The 19,538-nt window shown below is 41.2% G+C and overlaps 1 protein-coding gene across 1 annotated transcript in view; it reads right to left on the bottom strand.

Annotated features, from left to right (window-relative positions):
* FBN1 (fibrillin 1) overlaps positions 1 to 19,538 on the bottom strand; it is a 274,877-nt gene that overhangs the window by 15,063 nt on the left and 240,276 nt on the right. Inside the window, exons 56-61 of the mRNA XM_052647051.1 lie at positions 15,591 to 15,716; positions 14,811 to 15,017; positions 13,451 to 13,576; positions 13,086 to 13,208; positions 409 to 525; positions 24 to 152 (exon numbers count right to left, since the gene is read on the bottom strand). Of these exons, the coding sequence (XP_052503011.1) occupies positions 24 to 152; positions 409 to 525; positions 13,086 to 13,208; positions 13,451 to 13,576; positions 14,811 to 15,017; positions 15,591 to 15,716 (828 nt within the window). The remainder of the gene's footprint in view (positions 1 to 23; positions 153 to 408; positions 526 to 13,085; positions 13,209 to 13,450; positions 13,577 to 14,810; positions 15,018 to 15,590; positions 15,717 to 19,538) is intronic.

Genomic DNA, 19,538 nt, shown 5'->3' with positions numbered 1-19,538 from the left:
ATCAAGCTGAGGGCTCTACCTACCTTCACAGCTTGCGCCGCTCGGATCAAGTGAGAATCCCCGCTGGCATTCACAAGTGAAGCTTCCAGGAGTGTTCTGGCAAATGCCCTTTGACCCACACAGGTTGATGTCAGAGGTGCATTCATTGTTATCTGTAAGAAGCAGAGGGAGAAAGGAGAGGGTGGGACTTCCCCGAAGCTCTCTTTGTGTTGTTTAAAAGGAAGAAAGAAGAGTGATTTGCTCAGAAAAGGCCAATAGCTTTTCACAACATGCATGCATGTACACACAGACACATATACATATATTCACATATTTTCTTGAGTTTTATCTTCTTATTCCAATAGCAGAAGCCCTTGAAAACAAACCCTTCAAAAAATAACTACAGAGGACTTTCCCTCTCCCACTTACCAATGCAGGCAGTATGGTGTTGGGTAAATCCAGGAGGACATTTACATGCGAAGCTGCCAATGGTGTTAACACACAAGAACTGGCAGTTGTGCTGCTTAGTTGCACACTCATCAAGATCTATAAGAAAATGCAAGATGGGCATTGGAATTGAGCTGAAGCCCAGGAACCTAGAAGCCACCCTAGGGAGTAGCTCTGAGTTTTCATTTCTACGTCTCAAATGACCTTGTCAGAATGGGACCACAGCATATGGTTAGGAGAAACCCAGGAGATATGGGTTTTAAAGATAAAATGTGGTTTCAATTCAGACCAAAAATGCATTTCTTTGGTGATCCAAGAAAAACCCATTCCCTTTAGTTATAGGAAAGCAGAATTTTCTCAACAAAGAAATGTCCAATACATCATAAAATTTAAATAAATTACAAAATGAAATAAAAGATTAAGGATTCTCAAAAACTTCCAAAGCACTGAAAAAAATCTCAAGTTGAAATATAAAAATAATAATTGAGGGTAAAAATGAATTTTCTCTGCTTGGTTCTTTCCTGTTTGCTGTTTTTTAATCTTCTCAAATGAAATGGTCAACCAGATCAAACCAAACCAAACTAACTGCTTTGTTTAGAGTTCCTCCTTTGGATAAAACAAAATTGAGCAATCAGGAAGGGGGGAAACAAAAACCTCATTCTGATAAGCCAACAGCAATTTAAAAAAAGACTATCTACAATATTTATCCAAGATTATTTTCCACTTCTCAGTAAAATCCTCTGTTTTGACCAGGCCTCTTTCCTCACTGCCTGGAACCTGTAGGTTCTCTCTCCACACCATTGCTATTTAAAATCTCAAGAGATACAAAGTGTGTTCCAGTTTTTAGTTGAATTTTAATTAAAAAAAAATTGCTGTGAATTTAGGAATCTACCTACCTTCCCCTTCCTGCCTGGCTCTCTGCCTGCCCACCCCCGCGCCCCCCCTCCCCCCACCCGCTTCCTTGCGAGCTTCTTTTATCACTGCAGACAGAGTTGTGCTTGGAACTGCGGATCTGTGCCAGCTCCTGGCTAGACTAATATCTGGAGTGGGCTTGAACTGAAAGAACCGCCCATATTTCTCCTAGTGCTGACATCTCGTAGAAATGAGCCAATCCTGTGCTCTTTCTGTTGCTGGGGAGTTGCTGTTTCTGCTCTTCTGGCTTCTGCATTATTGACAGCTGTCTGTCTCCTGCTAGCAGGCGTCCTGCCTGCTCTGTGACCCGAGGGGCTTTGCTAGAGCACCATCACATGTTTGCTGCAGCTCACTACCTGCAGATAGGTGAGGGGGCCAACTCAGTGATTTTTTTTTTTAAATTTTTACTTTATTTTACTTTACAATACTGTATTGGTTTTGCCATACATTGACATGAATCCACCACGGGTGTATACAAGCTCCCAATCCTGAATCCCCCTCCCACCTCATATCATCTCTCTGGATCATCCCCATGCACCAGCCCCAAGCATCCTGTATCCTGTATCGAACATAGACTGGCACTTCATATCTTACATGATAGTATACATGTTTAAATGCCATTCTCCCAAATCATCCCACCCTCTCCCTCTCAGTCCAAAAGTCCTTTCTATACATCTGTGTCTCTTTTGCTGTCTCGCATACAGGGTCATCATTACCATCTTTCTAAATTCCGTATATATGTGTTAGTATACTGTATTGGTGTTTTTCTTGCTGGCTTACTTCACTCTGTATAATTGGCTCCAGTTTCATCCATCTCATTAGAACTGATTCAAATGTATTCTTTTTAATGGCTGAGTAATACTCCATTGTGTATATGTACCACCGCTTTCTTATCCATTCATCTGCTGATGGACATCTAGGTTGTTTCCATGTCCTGGCTCTTATAAACAGTGCTGCAATGAACATTGGGGTACATGTGTCTCTTTCAATTCTGGTTTCCTTGGTGTGTATGCCCAGCAGTGGGATTGCTGGGTCATAAGGCAGTTCTATTTGCAATTTTTTAAGGAATCTCCACACTGTTTTCCATAGTGGCTGTACTAGTTTGCATTCCCACCAACAGTGTAAGAGGGTTCCCTTTTCTCCACATCCTCTCCAGCATTTATTGCTTGTAGACTTTTGGATCGCAGCCATTCTGACTGGTGTGAAATGGTACCTCATTGTGGTCTTGATTTGCATTTCTCTGATAATGAGTGATGTTGAGCATCTTTTCATGTGTTTGTTAGCCATCCGTATCTCTTCTTTGGAGAAATGCCTATTTAGTTCTTTGGCCCATTTTTTAAAAACGTTCATTGTATATTGGGGTATACCTGATTAACAGTGCTGTGTTTCAGGTGTACAGCAAAGTGATTCAGTATACATATACACAGATTTATTCTTTTTCAAATTGTTTCCCCATGTAGATTATTGCAGAATATTGAGCCAAGTTCCCTGTGCTATCTGGTCAGCCCTTGTTGGTTATCTCTTTTATATATAGTAGGGTATATAAATAAATTCTAAACTCTCAATTTATCCCTCCTCTGCCCCCAGCTTTCCCTTCTGGTAACCAAAAGTTAGTTTTCTATGTTTGTAAGTCTGTTTTTGTTTTGTAAATACGTTCACTTGTATCTCTCTCTCTTTTTTTTTTTTTAGATTCTGCATATAAGCAATATCATATGACATTTGTCTTTGATTTACTACACTTAGTCTCCACGTCCAACCATTTTGCTGCAAATGCTATTGCATCATTAATGACCAAGTGCTCAGTCGCGTCAGTCATGTCCGACTCTGTGTGACCCCATAGATGGAAGCCCACCAGGCTCATCTGTCACTGGGATTCTCCAGGCAAGTACACTGGAGTGGGTTGCCGTTTCCACTGTATACATGTACCACATCTACTTCACCCATTCATCTGTTATTGGACATTTAGGTTGCTCCCATGTCTTGGCTATTGTAAACAGTGCTGCAATGAACACTGGGGTGCATGTAAACTTTTGAACCATGGTTTTCTCCACATACATGCTCGGGAGTAGGATTGCTAGACCATACAGTTGTTCTATTTTTCATTTTTAAAGGAACTTCTAAACTGTTCTGCAGAGTGGCTGTACCAATTTACATTCCCATCAACAGTGTAGCAGGGTTTCCTCTTCTCCACACCCTTTTCAGCATTTACTATTGTAGACTTTTTGATGATGGTCATTCTGACTAGTGTGAGATGAAATCTCATTGTAATTTTGATTTGCATTTCTCTAACAATTTAGTGATGCTGAGCATCTTTTCATGTGGCCATTTTTGGAGAAATGTCTATTTAGATTTTTCATCCATTTTTTGATTGGGTTGTTTGCTTGTTTTGATATTGAGCTGCATGAGCTGTTTGTAGATTTTGGAGATTTTGTCAGTTGCATCACTTGCAAAAATTTTTTCCCATACCGTGAACTTTTTTTTCATTTTGTTTATGGTTTCCTTTGCTGTACAAAAGCTTTTGAATTTAATTAGGTCCCATTCATTTACTTTTATTTCCGTTACTCAAAGAGATAGCTTGAAAAATGTATTGCTGCAACTTAAAGTGTGTTCTGCCTGTTTTCCTCCAAAAGTTTTAAAGTATCATGTTTGATATTTAAGAGTTTAATCTATTTTGAGTTTATTTTTGTGTATGATGTTAAAGACTACATTCTTTTATGTGTAGCTGTCCAGTTTTCTGGACTGTCTTTCCTCCATTGAATAGTCTTGCCTACTTTGTCATAGATTAATTGACCATAGGTGCATGGGTTTATATCTGGGCTTTCTATCTTGCTCCAATGATTCATATTTCTGTTTTTGTACCAATAACATTACTCTGTTGATGACTGTAGCTTTGTAGGATAGACTGAAGTGAGTGCTCAATTTTTCTTTCTCAAGATTGCTTTGACTATTTAGGGTTTTTTGTGTCTCCATACAAATGTTAAATTTTTTTGTCCTAGTTTTGCAAAAAGTACCATTGGTAATTTGATAGGGATAGTCCTGAATTTGTAGATTGCCTTGAGTTGCATAGTCATTTTGACAGTATTGTTTCTTCCGATCCAAGAACATGGTATATTTTTCCATCTGTTTGTGTCATCTGCAATTTCTTTCATTAGTGTCTTTCAGATAGTGGTCTTTTGCCTTTTCAGGTAGGTTTATTCCAAGGTATGTTATTCTTTCTGATGAAAGGCTGTTTCTTTAATTTCTCTTTCTGATCTTTCATTGTTAGTGTATACAAATGCAACAGATTTTTGTGTATAAAATTAGTATCCTGCAACTAAATTACCAAATTCATAGATGTGTTCTCAGCTCAGTTCAGTGGCTCAGTTGTGTCTGACTCTTTGTGACCCCATGGACTGCCACACGTCAGGCTTCCCTGTCCATCACCAACTCCCGGAGTCTACTCAAACTCATGTCCATCGAGTCAGTGATGCCATCCAACCAGCTCATCATCTGTCATTCCCTTCTTCTCCCACCTTCAATCTTTCCTAGCATCAGGGTGTTTTCCAATGAGACAGTTCTTTGCATCAGGTAGAGAAAGTTACGGAGTTTCAGTTTCAGTAGCAGTCCTTCCAGTGAATATTCAGGACTGATTTCATTTAGGATTGACTGGTTGGATCTCCTTGCAGTCCAAGGGACTCTCAAGAGTGTTCTCCAACATCACAATTCAAAAGCACCAATTCTTCGGTGCTCAGCTTTCTTCATAGTCCAACTTTCACACCATACTTGACTACTGGAAAAGCCATAGCTTTGACTAGACAGACCTTTGTTGGCAAAGTAATGTCTCTGCTTTTGAATATTCTGTCTAGGTTGGTCATAGCTTTTCTTCCAAGGAGAAAGTGTCTTTTAATTTCATGGCTGCAATCACCATCTGCAGTGATTTTGGAGCCCTAAAAATAAAGTCTCCCACTATTTCAATTGTTTCCCCATCTATTTGCCATGAAGTGATGGGACTAGATGCCATGAACTTAGTTTTCTGAATGTTGAGTTTTAAACCAACTTTTTCACTCTCCTCTTTCACTTTGAAGAGGCTCTTTAGTTCTTCACTTTCTGCCATAAGGGTGGTGTCATCTACATATCTGAGGTTATTGATATTTCTCCTGGCATTCTTGATTCCAGCTTCTGATTCATTCAGCCCGGCCTTTCGCATGATGTACTCTGCATATAAGCTAAATAAGCAGGGTAACAACATACAGCTTTGACCTACTCCTTTCCTGAGTTAGAACCTGTCTTTTGTTCCATGTCCAGTTCTAACAGTTGCTTCTTGACCTGCATACAGATTTCTCAGGAGACAGGTCAGGTGGTCTGGTATTCCCATCTCTTTCAGAATTTTCCACAGTTTGTTGTGATCCACACAGTCAAAGGCTTTGGCATATTCAATAAAGCAGAAGTAGAGGGTTTTTTGGAACTCTCTTGCTTTTTCGAGGACCCAGCAGATGTTGGCAATGTGATCTCTGCTTCCTCTGCCTTTTTTAAATCTAGCTTGAACATTAGGAAGTTCACGGTTCACATACTGTTGAAGCCTGGCTTAGAGAATTTTGAGCATTACTTTACTAGCGTGTGAGATGAGTGCAATTGTGCAGTAGTTTGAGCATTCTTTGGCATTTCCTTTCTTTGGGATTGGAATGAAAACTGACCTTTTCCAGTCCTGTGGCCACTGCTGAGTTTTCCAAGTTTGCTGGCATATTGAGTGCAGCACTTTCACAGCATCATCTTTTAGGATTTGAAATAGCTCAGCTGGAATACCAACGCCTCTACTAGCCTTGTTCATAGTGATGCTTCCTGAGGCCCATTTGATTTCACATTCCAGGATGTCTGGCTCTAGATGAGTGGTCACACCATCGTGGTTATCTGGGTCATGAAGATCTTTTTTGTATAGTTCTTCTGTCAGTTGTTGCCGACTCTTCTTAATATCTTCTGCTTCTGTTAGGTCCATACCATTTCTGTCCTTATTACTGCCATCTTTGCATGAAATGTTCCCTTGGTATCTCTAATTTTCTTGAAGAGCTCTCTAGTCATTCTCCCTCTATTGTTTTTCTCTATGTCTTTGCATTGATCACTGAGGAAGGCTTTCTTATCTCTCCTTGATGTGGTCTAGTAGTTTCCTAATAGCATCTTTATCATCTGGGCTTTGCTGATGGCTTAGATGGTAAAGAATCTGCCTGCAAACAGTGACAGTTTTACTTCTTCTTTTCCAATTTGGATTTCTTTTCTTTCTTTTTCTTCTCTGATTGTTGTGGCTAGGACTTCTACAACTATGCTGAATAGAAGTGGTGAAAGTGGACATTCTTTTCTTGTTTCTGAACATAGAGAAAATGCTTTTGCTTTTCACTGTTGAGTATGATGTTAGCTGTAGGTTTGTCTTATATGGCTTTTATAATGTGTGTTCCCTCTATGCCCACATTCTGGAGAACTTTTATCATAAATGCCTGGTGAATTTTGTCAAAAGCTTTCTCTGCATCTATTGAGATGATCATATGTTTTTTTTCTTCAATTTGTTGATGTGGTTTATCACACTGATTTGCAGATATTGAAAAATCCTTGCATTCCTGGTGTAAATCCCCTTGATCATGGTGTATGATCCACTTAATGTATTGTTGGATTCGGTTTGCTAGTATTTTGTTGAGGATACTTGCATCTAAGCTCACCAGTGATATTTGCTGCTGTTGTTCAGTCACTAAGTCATATCTGACTCTTTGTGACCCCATGGGCTGCAGCATGTAAGGCTGCCCTGTCCTTCACTATCTCCCTGAGTTTACTCAAACTCTTGTCCATTGTGTCAATGATGTCATCCAACCATCTCATCCTCTGTCACCCCCTTCTCCCCTTGCCCTCAAACTTTCCCAGCATCAGGCAGGGTCTTTTCCAATGAGTCGGCTCTTTGCATCAGGTGGCCAAAGTATTAGAGCTTCAGCATAAGTCCTTCCAATGAGTTTTCAGGGTTGATTTGCTTTAGGATTGTCTGGTTTGATTTCCTTGGTGTCCAATGGACTCTCAAGTCTTCTCCAGCACCACAGTTAGAAAGCATCAATTATTCAGCGCTCAGCCTTCTTTATGGTCCAACTCTAACATGCATACATGACTACTGGAAAAACCATAGCTCTGACTATACAGACATTTGTTGGCAAAGTTATGTCTCTGCTTTTTAAAATTCTGTCTAGGTTTGTCATAGCTTTTCTTCCTAGGAGCAACTGTCTTTTAATTTCAAGAGGCTCTTTAGTTTCTCTTTGCTTTCTGCCATTGTGTGCATGCTAAGTCACTTCAGTCATGTCCAGTTATTTGCAAAATTATGGACTGTAGCCCCCCAGGTTCCTCTCTCCATGGGATTCTCCAGGCAAGAACAGTATAGTGGGTTGCCATGGCCTACTCCAGGGGAATCTTTGAAACTCAGGGATCAAAGCTGAATCTCTTGTGTCTCCTATACTGGCAGGCTGGTTCTCTAGCGCCAGCTTGGGAAGCCCCAAAGTGAAAGTGTTAGTTGCGCGGTCTTATCTGACTCTTTGTGACGCCATGGACTGTAGTCTGCCAGGCTCCTCTGCCCATGGAATTCTCCAGGCAAGTATACTGGAGTGGGGAGCCATTCCCTTCTCCAAGGGATCTTTCCGACCCAGGAATCGAACGTGGGTCTCCGGCATTGCAGGCAGATTCTTTGCTGTTTGAATCACCAGGGAAGCCACTAGTATGGTATCATCTGCATATCTGAGGTTGTTGCCATTTCTCCTGACAATCTTGATTCCAGCTTGTGCTTCATCCAGCCCCACATTTTACATGATGTATTCTGCATATAAGTTAAATAAGCAGGGTGACAATATACAGCCTTGATGTACTCGTTTCCCAATTTTGAACCAGTCCATTTTTCCAAGTCCAGTTCTAACTGTTGCTTCTTGACCTGCACACAGGTTTTCCAGGAGGCAGTTAAGGTGCTCTGGTGTTCCTGTCTCTTCAAGAATTCTCCGCAGTTTGTTGTGATCCACACAGCCAAAGGTGTAGTCAATGAAGCAGAAGCTTTTTTGTAGTTCCCTTGCTTTGTCTATGATACAGCAGATGTTGGCAGTTTGATTTCTGGTTCCTCTGCCCTTTCTAAACCCAGCTTGTGTGTCTGAAGTTCTGTGTTCATGTATTGTTGAAGCCTAGCTTGAATGATTTTCTGTCTTCCTTGCTAGCATGTGAAATGAGCACAATTGTGCAGAAGTTTGAACATTCTTCGGCATTGCCCTTCTTCAAATTAGAATGAAAACTTTTCCAGTCCTGTGGCTACTGCTGAGTTTTCCAAATTTGCTGGCATACTGAGTGCAGAACTTTAACATCATCATCCTTTAGGATTACAAATAGCTCAGTTGGTATTCTATTACCTCCACTAGCTTTGATTGTAGTTAAGTGCTTCCTAAGGCCCTTTGATTGAGTGCTTCCTAAGGCCCACTTGAATTCACATTCCGGGATGTCTGGCTGTAGGTGAGTAACCAAACCATCATGGTTATTTGGTTCATTAAGACTTTTTTTGTACAGTTCTTCTGTGTATTCTTGCTACCTCTTCTTAATCTCTTCTGCTTCTGAAAGGTTCTTGCTGTTTCTGTCCTTTATTGAGCCATCTTTGCATGTGCCCTCGATATTTCTAATTTGCTTGGTGATCTCTAGTCTTTCTCATTCTATTGTTTTCCTCTACTTCTTTGCATTGTTCATTTAAGAAGGCCTTCTTATCTCTCCTTGCTATTCTCTGGAACTCTGCATTCACTTTCCCTTTCTCCTCTGCCTTTGGATTCTCTCTCTTTCTTTTTTTTTTTTTTTTTTTTTTGCTATTTGTAAGGCCTCCTCAGACAAGCACTTTGCCTTCTTGAATTTCTTTTTCTCTGGGATGGTTTTTGTCACTGCCTCCTGTACGTTGTTACAAACTGTCCGTATTTCTTCAGGCATTCTACCAGAGCTAGTCCCCTGAATCTATTTGTCACCTTTACTGTATAAGGGATTTGATTTAAGTCATTCATGAATGGCCTAGTGGCTTTTCCCACTTTCTTTAGTTTAAGCCTGAATTTTGCTATAAGGAGCTGATGATCTGAGCCACAGTCAGCTCCAGGTCTTGTTTTTCCTGACTGTATAGAGCTACTCCATCCTTGGCTGCAAAGAATATAATCAATCCGATTTCAGTATTGACTATTTGGTGATGTCCATGTGTAAACTCATCTCTCGTGTTGTTGGCAAAATGTGTTTGCTATGACCAGTGTATTCTCTTGGCAAAACTCTGTTGGCCTTTGCCCACTTCATTTTGTATTCAAGGCCAAATTTGCCTGTTAGTTCAGGTATCTCTTGACTTTCTACTTTTGCACTCCAACCCCCTATGATGAAAAGGACATCTTTTTTGGTGTTAGTTCTAGAAGGTCTTGTAAGACTTCATAGAACTGGTCAACTTCAGCTTCTTCGGCATCAGTGGCTGGTAAATAGACTTGGATTACTGTGATGTTGAATGGTTAGATTTGGAAATAAACTGGGACTGTTCTATCGGTTTTGAGATTGCACCCAAGTACTGCATTTGACTCTTTTGTTGTTTATGAGGGTTCGTCCATTTCTTCCATGGGATTCTTGCCCACAGTAGTAGATATAATGGCTATCTGAACTAAATCCACCCATTCCCATCCATTTTAGTTCACTGATTCCTAAGATGTTGATGTTTACTCTTGCCATCTCCTGTTTGACTGTGTTCAATTTACTTTGATTCATGGACCTAACATTCCAGGTTCCTATGCAATATAGTTCTTTATAGCATCGGATTTTACTTTCACCACCAGACACACCCACAACTGAGCAATGTTTCCACTTTGGCCCAGCCACTTGATTCTTTCTGGAGCTATTAGTAATTGCCCTCTACTCTTCCCCAGTAGCATACTGGACATCTTCCAACCTGAGAGGGCTCATCTTTCAGTGTCATATATTTTTGCCTTTTTATTCTGTTCATAGGGTTCTCACTGCAAGAATACTGGAGTGGCTTGTCATTCCCTCCTCCAGTGGACCACGTTTTGTCAGAACTCTCCACTATTAACCGTCTGTCTTGGGTGGCCCTGCAGGGCATGGCTCATAGCTTCATTGAGTTACACAATCCCCTTAGCCATGATAAGGCAGTGATTCATGAAGGGATGTAAGTTCTTACTGTCATTAAAAAAATTTTGGCTTTTTTAAAAAAGGTCTTTTTTCTTCCCTTCCTCTTTTGTTCTCTTTTTTTGTCATTTGATGACTGACTTTACCATTGTGTATGGATTTTTCTCTTATTGTATGTGTATACCTATTGTAGATTTTCAGTTTGCAGTTACCGTGAGGTTTTGACATAGCAGTCTACATATAGAAAGATTGTTTTAAGTTGCTAGTCTCTTAACATCAAATCCTTTTCCAATATCCTGCATTTATGCTCTCCTCTTCTCACCATTTCTGGGTTTGATAGCATATTTGTGTGTGGATGATTTCCTACCTTTTCAGTATGTTTGCCTTTATTAGTGAGGTTTTCCATTTGTAATTTTCTTATTTCTAGTTGGGGTGTTTTCTCTTCTGCCTAGAGAAGTTCCTTTCACATTTGTTGCAAAGCTGGTTTGGTGGTGCTGAATTCTCTTTGCTTTTGCTTGTCTGTAAAGCTTTTGATTTCTTTGTTGAATCTGAGTAAGAGCCTTGCTCAGTAGATTATTCTTGTAGGTTTTTCCCTTTCATCACTTTAAATACATTGTTCCACTCCCTTTTGGCCTGAAGAGTTTCTGCTGAGAAATCAGCTGCAACTTACCTTCTATGTTAATACTTTTCCTTTGTCCTTAATTTTTGTTAGTTTGATTACTTTGTGTCTCAGTGTGTTCCTCATTGGATTTATATTGGCTGGGACGCTCTGTGCTTCCTAGATCTGGGTGACTATTTCCCTTCCCATATTTGGGAAAATTTCAGCTATTATTTCCTCAAATATTTTATCAGGTCTTTTTCTTACTTCTCTTTCTGAGATCCCTATAGTGTGAACATTGCATTTAATGTTGTCCCAGAGGTCTCCTGCTGCTGCTCCTGCTAAGTTGCTTCAGTCGTGTCTAACTCTGCGACCCCATAGACGGCAGCCCGCCAGGCTCCGCCGTCCCTGGGATTCTCCAGGCAAGAACACTGGCGTGGGTTGCCATTTCCTTCTCCAATGCAGGAAAGTGAAAAGGGAAAGTGAAGTCGCTCAGTCGTGTCCGACTCTTCGTGACCCTTTATTTCTTTTCATTCTTTTATTGTGTTCCTCAACAGTGATTTCCAGCATGTATCTCCCATCTCACTTATCCAGTCTTCTGCCTCACGTTTTCTGCTGTTGATTCCTTCTAGGACTTCCCTGGTGGCTCAGATGGTAAACCCTCTGTCTACAATGAGGGAGACCTGGGTTCGATCCCTGGGTTGGGAAGATCCCTGGTTGGAGAAAGAAATGGCAATCCACTCCAGTACTATTGCCTGGAAAATCCCATGGACAGAGGAGCAAAGAGTCAGACACGACTGAGCAACTTCACTTTTCAGTGTGTTTTTTTATTTCAGTTATTGTTCATCTGTTTTTATTTTTTCTAGGTCTTTATTAAACTTTTCTTATATCTTCTAGATCTGTGCCTCTATTCTTTTTCTGAGATCTTGAAACATTTTTACTATTGTTACTCCGAATTCCTTTTTTTTGGGGTAGAATGCATATCTCTACTTCACTTAGTAGTTGTTCTGGGTTTTTAATTTTGTTCCTTCATCTGGAACATATTTCTGTGCTCTCTCATTTTATCTAACTTTCTGTGATTTGCAGTATCCATGCTTCAGGTTGCAACATTGTAGTTCTTGCTTCTGCTGTTGTCTTCTGGTGGATGAGGTTTGTGCTGGCTTCCTGGTGGGAGGGACTTTTTTTTCCTGCCTGCCCCTGGGTGGAGCCTTTCTTGTCCCTCTGGTGGGCAGGGCTTTGTCAGAGAATATGTTTAGCAGGAAAGACTTTATTCAGAAAGACTTTAGCAGCCTGTCTGCTGATGGGCGGGGCTGTGTTTCTACCTTGTTGGTTGTATGGCCTGAGGCATCAGAGCCTACATGCTGTTTGGAGCCAAGTCTTGGTGAAAAAATGGCAGTCTCCACCAGGGCTCATGCCAGTGAGTACTCTCCAGAATCACTGCCTCTGGTGTCTTTGTTCCCACAGTGAGCCATAACCACCCCCCACCTCTGCAAGAGACCATCCAATACCGACAGGTAGGTCCAGCCCAGGTTCTTATGAGGTCACCACTTTTTTTCTCTGGCTTCTGGTGTACATGAGAACTTGTATGTGCCCTACAAACGTAGAGTTTCTATTTCCCCCAGTCCTGTAGAATTCTTGTGATCAAACCTCACTGGCCTTCAAAGTTAGATTCTCTGGGGGCTCCTCCTGTTCCCAGACCCCTAGGCTGGGGAGCATGACCTGGGGCTCAGAACCTTCACTCCTGGGGAAGAATTTCTGTGGTTATTTTCCACTTTGTGGGGCATCCACCAGCAGCTGTGGGATTTATCATGATTGTGCCCCCTCCTACCATTTCATTTTGGCTACTTCTTTGTCTTTAGATATAGGATCCTTTTTAGGAGGTTCTAGTGTTGGTGTAAGAAAAATGTCGCCAAGGAGGCATTAACCCCAGAGGGAGGTCTTTCAGCTTTGGATCCCTCAAAGGCACAAGGAATGAAACCATGTTCCCATAAGGCGGATAAGTGGGTGGAAGCACTTTCCACTTTACCTTTGCAGCTCCTTCCGTCCTCCTGCAGGATGTAGCCTTTTGGGCATGAACACTGGTAACTCCCTTCTGTGTTCTTACAGATGAAATTGCAAGGTTTGGGAGCCTGATTGCACTCATTCAGATCTATGATCAAAGAGACACAGTGTGACTGCCCATCTCAAAAGATGTTTCAATGCTCAATACCCACAGAGTCTAACAAAGAATCTTAGTTTTAAAGAAAGAAAAGGTAAACTGTATGGTCTTTGATCACTGTCTTACGTTTCCTTATGAAATTACACAGGCTTTTTAGAGTTTTAGTTTGAGGGTTTCTTCCTCATAATGTACAATTTCCACCCGAGAATAAACCTGAGTATCAGAGCACTTACCTACACAGGCAGTTCCAGTTATATCTGGAGTGTAGCCAGTTTTACAAATGCAATGATATGATCCTCTGTCATTGACACATTCCCCATTTCGGCAAACATCATGAATAACCTTGCACTCATCGATATCTATAATTTAATAAATAGCAATTAAAATGAGAAAGGCATTATAAAAGGGTCAATATGTACTATTGGGCATTAAAGCCACTGACACTCACATCTTGACCCTTCTATCTCATTACTACTTAGTAGGGTACCAATAGCAAGTGAGTTCTTAGCCTTGGATTATTAAATAACAATTTTATACCCATAGCTCTTATTTTTCCTGATCTTTTCAAGATTACTCTGAAATGCAATATAGCATACTTTCATTGGTCTGAAGAAATGCATCTACCATCTCATTTTCACATCTGCCAAAGAATGATAAATCACTTTGGTTATTCCATCTATTCTGTCTTTACCACATCCAATTCTGTTATTAACCTTTAGTCACAACTTTATAACATGAACATAAATCCTATTTAATCTCTTTATTCTCCTCTCACTTCTGATTTCCTCCCAAGGAGCTCAAAATCTCTTTATGAGACTGCAAACAATTGCAGTCATTGTTAATAAACATAGGCCTGGAAGTCTTTTTCAGAGCAGCCTCAGACACCTTGACAGCCTCCTCATCCCTCTCAAGTTGACATGGCTTGTACTCTTCCAGAGGCAGCTGTCTTAATTCCCAGTACAATCATCCCTCCATATCCAGAGCACTGGTTCCAGAACTACCTTGTTGATATTAAAATACATGGACACTCAAGCCCCATATACAAAATGGCATAGTACAGCTGGCACTGCAGGTTCAATCAACATTGGGTAGAAACCAATCCAAGGTTGGTTGGATCTACAGATATGGAATCTGTGGATATGGAAGGCTGACTGTATCAGCATTGTTTTATACTTCTTTCATGTGATATATTTCAGCCAGTTTTACAAGATAAAATACATATTGGTGGGCTACTTTAGGAATTTAGTGATCATTTATTCCAAAATGTATCTAAAAGATTATATTCTGAGTAAAAGATTATATTCTTATAACAAACCAGCTTAAAAAGTTGAGGACTCCTTGTAATGCAAAGACACGAACTGAAGCACACACGTTAATCAGACCAAGGACACTCTGGCAACATGGCTTTGAATACCTAAAGTACCATAATGATTTTTTTTTTTGGTCAACCTAAACTGTACAACTCAACCTAGGCCCACATTATAGATTCTATATTCTCATCTGTTCCTCATAAAACAAATTCCCTGAAAGTATTTTTGGACCATAAATGAAGTACCTGCTCCGTTGGTCAAAAATCAGAACAAAATGAAGTACCTGCTCCGTTGGTCATAAACCCTCGGCCATGGGGGCAGAGTTTTTTGAAAGCCACAGTGCCCTGGAAAGGGCAGATCTCACAGTGGGGCCCCCAGCCTCTCCCTCCATCGCAGCAGCATTCAGACTTGGTGACGGGGTTCCTGTTGCTCGAGCCGATCTGACACATGTTCTGGAGCACCTCCGTGAAGCAGTACCCTTCCCGGTTGTCTGGAAAGGACGTTATGAATGCAAAGAAGATTTTAGGGAGCTTTAGAAGCATAGCATGGTATTCCGAATTTGCTCAGATAGTAAAACCCAAGAAGGATGTAACACTTTACCCTGGCTGAGAAGGAGCAAGAAGGGAAAGCTGGAAGCAGCAGTAAGAGAAAAAGGATGACATCTGGGGAAAACAAGACAAGATATTCAGTAAGTGGGCAGAAAGGCATTGGTATCAACAAGATTATCACTCTATCTGTTCCCAGAAATATGGAGAACCAGGCTATAGCAAGGGTCAGAGAAACACAGGGAAACTGATCCTGAGCATCAAGAGCTTAAATAGGCAGCTGAGAAAGAAATTCCAAACAAGTGATTCAATGATACAATTAGCAAAGAAAGAATTTAGCGGCAGGGTGGTGCTAAGCCCAGTGGACAATCATGGTCATAGAATCATCTCCAAAATATGAACATTGTTAACCTTTCCTCAAATTTCAACATTTTCTATTATTTCAAATAAGTGATCTGGTTTCAAGCATCCCAGTGTGGAGGCTGGGGTTACAAAAGCAACCTGTAGTCTGTACTCACCAAGGCACTCATCCTGGTTGGGGCTGGCTGTGAAGCCGTCATTGCACTCGCAGGTATAGCTCCCCCTGGTGTTGAGGCAGCGCCCGTTCTCACAGATCCCAGGCTTGGTCTGACATTCATTTTCATCTATGTGGTGTAATTGAAGGACCAAAGAGAAGAGGCGTCATCTGTCCACTTTGTACAAAGATTTTTTTTTTTTTTCAAAAAAGAAAAGTTTAGTTTGTGACTAGATAACCTATTTATGGGCTCAGGAGGGCCTAGAGGAGCTACTCCACGTTCAAGGTCAGGAGGGGCGGTGGTGAGGAGATACCCCTTGTCCAAGGTAAGGAGCAACAGCTGTGCTTTGCTGGAGCAGCCGTGAAGAGATACCCCATGTACAAGGTAAGAGAAACCCAAGTAAGACGGTAAGTGTTGCAAGAGGACATCAGAGAGCAGACACACTGAAACCATAATCACAGAAAACTAGTCAATCTAATCACACTAGGACCACAGCCTTGTCTAACTCAATGAAATTAAGCCAAGCCCTGTGGGGCCAACCAATATGGATGGGTCATGGTGGAGAGGTCTGACAGAATGTGGTCCACTGGAGAAGAGAATGGCAAACCACTTCAGTATTCTTGACTTGAGAATGCAATGAACAGTATCAAAAGGCAAAATGATAGGATACTGAAAGAGGCACTCCCCAGGTCATTAGGTGCCCAATATGCTACTGGAGATCAGTGGAAAAATAACTCCAGAAAGAATGAAGGGATGGAGCTAAAGCAAAACCAATACCCAGCTGTGGATGTGACTGGTGATAGAAGCAAGGTCCAATGCTGTAAAGAGCAACATTGCATAGGAACCTGGAATGTTCGGTCCATGAATCAAGGCAAATTGGAAGTGGTCAAACAAGAGATGGCAAGAGTGAACGTCGACATTCTAGGAATCAGTGAACTAAAATGGACTGGAATGGGTAAATTTAACTCAGATGACCATTATATCTACTACTGTGGGCAGGAATCCCTTAGAAGAAATGGAGTAGACATCGTGGTCAACAAAAGAGTCCAAAATGCAGTACTTGGATGCAGTCTCAAAAACAACAGAATAATCTCTCTTCGCTTCCAAGGCAAACCATTCAATATCACGGTAATCCAAGTCTATGCCCCAACCAGTATCGCTGAAGAAGCTGAATGGTTCTATGAAGACCTACAAGACCTTTTAGAACTAACACCCAAAAAAGATGTCCTTTTCATTATAGGGGATTGGAATGCAAAAGTAGGAAGTCAAGAAACACCTGGAGTAACAGGCAAATTTGGCCTTGGAATGCGGAATGAAGCAGGGCAAAGGCTAATAGAGTTTTGCCAAGAGAACACACTGGTTATAGCAAACACCCTCTTCCAACAACACAAGAGAAGACTCTACACATGGATGTCACCAGATGGTCAACACCGAAATCAGATTGATTATATTCTTTGCAGCCAAAGATGGAGAAGCTCTATACAGTGAACAAAAACAAGACCGGGAGCTGACTGTGGCTCAGATCATGAACTCCTTATAACCAAATTCAGACTCAAATTGAAGAAAGTAGGGAAAACCGCTAGACCATTCAGGTATGACCTAAATCAAATCCCTTATGATTATACAGTGGAAGTGAGAAATAGATTTAAGGGCCTAGATCTGATAGATAGAGTGCCTGAGGAACTATGGGTGGAGGTTCGTGACATTGTACAGGAGATAGGGATCAAGACCATCCCCATGGAAAAGAAATGCAAAAAAGCAAAATGGCTGTCTGGGGAGGCCTTACAAATAGCTGTGAAAAGAAGAGAGGTGAAAAGCAAATGAGAAAAGGAAAGATATAAGCATCTGAATGCAGAGTTCCAAAGAATAGCAAGAAGAGATAAGAAAGCCTTCTTCAGCGATCAGTGCAAAGAAATAGAGGAAAACAACAGAATGGGAAAGACTAGAGATCTCTTCAAGAAAATTAGAGATACCAAGGGAACATTTCATGCAAAGATGGGCTCGATAAAGGGCAGAAATGGTATGGACCGAACAGAAGCAGAAGATATTAAGAAGAGGTGGCAAGAATACACAGAAGAACTGTACAATCACTCACCTAGAGCCAGACATCCTGGAATGTGAAGTTAAGTGGGCCTTAGAAAGCATCACTGCCAACAAAGCTAGTGGAGGTGATGGAATTCCAGTAGAACTATTTCAAATCCTGAAAGATGATGCTGTGAAAGTGCTGCACTCAGTGTGCCAGCAAATTTGGAAAACTCAGCAGTGGCCACAGGACTGGAAATGTCAGTTTTCATTCCAATCCCAAAGAAAGGCAATGCCAAAGAATGCTCAAACTACCACACAATTGCACTCATCTCACACGCTAGTAAAGCAATGCTCAAAATTCTCCAAGTCAGACTTCAGCAATACGTGAACTGTGAACTTCCTGATGTTCAAGCTGGTTTTAGAAAAGGCAGAGGAATCAGAGATCAAATTGCCAACATCTGCTGGATCATGGAAAAGGCAAGAGAGTTCCAGAAAAACATCTACTTCTGCTTATTGACTATGCCAAAGCCTTTGACTGTGTGGATCATAAAAAACTGTGGAAAATTCTGAAAGAGATGGGAATACCAGACCACCTGACCTGCCTCTTGAGAAACCTACATGCAGGTCAGGAAGCAACAGTTAGAACTGGACATGGAACAACAGATTGGTTCCAAATAGGAAAAGGAGTATGTCAAGGTATATTGTCACCCTGCTTATTTAACTTATATGCAGAGTACATCATGAGAAATGCTGGACTGGAAGAAGCACCAGCTGGAATCAAGATTGCCAGGAGAAATATCAATAACCTCAGATATGCAGATGACACCTCACTTATGGCAGAAAGCAAAGAGGAACTCAAAAGCCTCTTGATGAAAGTGAAAGAGGAGAGTGAAAAAGTTGGCTTAAAGCTCAACATTCAGAAAATGAAGATCATGGCATCTGGCCCCATCACTTCATGGGAAATAGATGGGAAAACAGTAGAAACAATGCCAGACTTTATTTTTGGGGGGCTCCAAAATCACTGCAGATGGTGACTGCAGCCATGAAATTAAAAGATGCTTACTCCTTGGAAAAAAAGTTATGACCAACCTAGACAGCATATTGAAAAGCAGAGACATTACTTTGCCAACAAAGGTTCGTCTAGTCAAGGCTGTGGTTTTTCCAGTGGTCATGTATGGATGTGAGAGTTGGACTGTGAAGAAAGCTGAGCAACGAAGAATTGATGCTTTTGAACTGTGGTGTTGGAGAAGACTCCTGAGAGTCCCTTGGACTGCAAGGAGATCCAACCAGTCCATTCTGAAGGAGATCAGCCCTTGGTGTTTGGAGGGAATGATGCTAAAGCTGAAGCTCCAGTACTTTGGCCACCTCATGCGAAGAGTTGACTCATTGCAAAAGACACTGATGTTGGGAGAGATTAGGGGCAGGAGGAAAAGGGGAAAACAGAGGATGAGATGGCTGGATTTCATCACCAACTTGATGGATGTGAGTCTGAGTGAACTCCAGGAGTTGGTGATGAACAGGGAGGCCTGGCGTGCTGCGATTCATGGGGTCATAAAGAGTCAGACATGACTGAGCAACTGAACTGAACTGAACCTATTCACATGGTTCCAAATTCAAAGGGTACAAAAGAATATACAGCCCAAAGTGCCCCTCCCTCTCCTCTTCCCCAGCCACCAAACTTCCTTCCTAGGAAGCAACCAGTGCTACTGCTCATGTCTGGAGTATCCTCCTAGAGATGAATTATACCCATTACAAACAAATACAGCCATGTCTGTGATACACCTCCACCCTTTTAAGAACATAATTGATAGCATGTTTATATACTTAAACATAGATGATAGCACTTTAGGTACACTTACGTTTTTCACTTAAATTTAAAACTTGCCATATCTGTATGTGTAGAGAATTCTCAGAGTGTTATTTTAA

The sequence above is a fragment of the Budorcas taxicolor genome, chromosome 10 (assembly GCF_023091745.1).
Source record: "Budorcas taxicolor isolate Tak-1 chromosome 10, Takin1.1, whole genome shotgun sequence".
NCBI classification, from domain to species: Eukaryota; Metazoa; Chordata; class Mammalia; order Artiodactyla; family Bovidae; genus Budorcas; species Budorcas taxicolor.
Note: the sequence above shows the minus strand (reverse complement) of the source record. Positions and strands in the feature narration are given on the sequence as shown.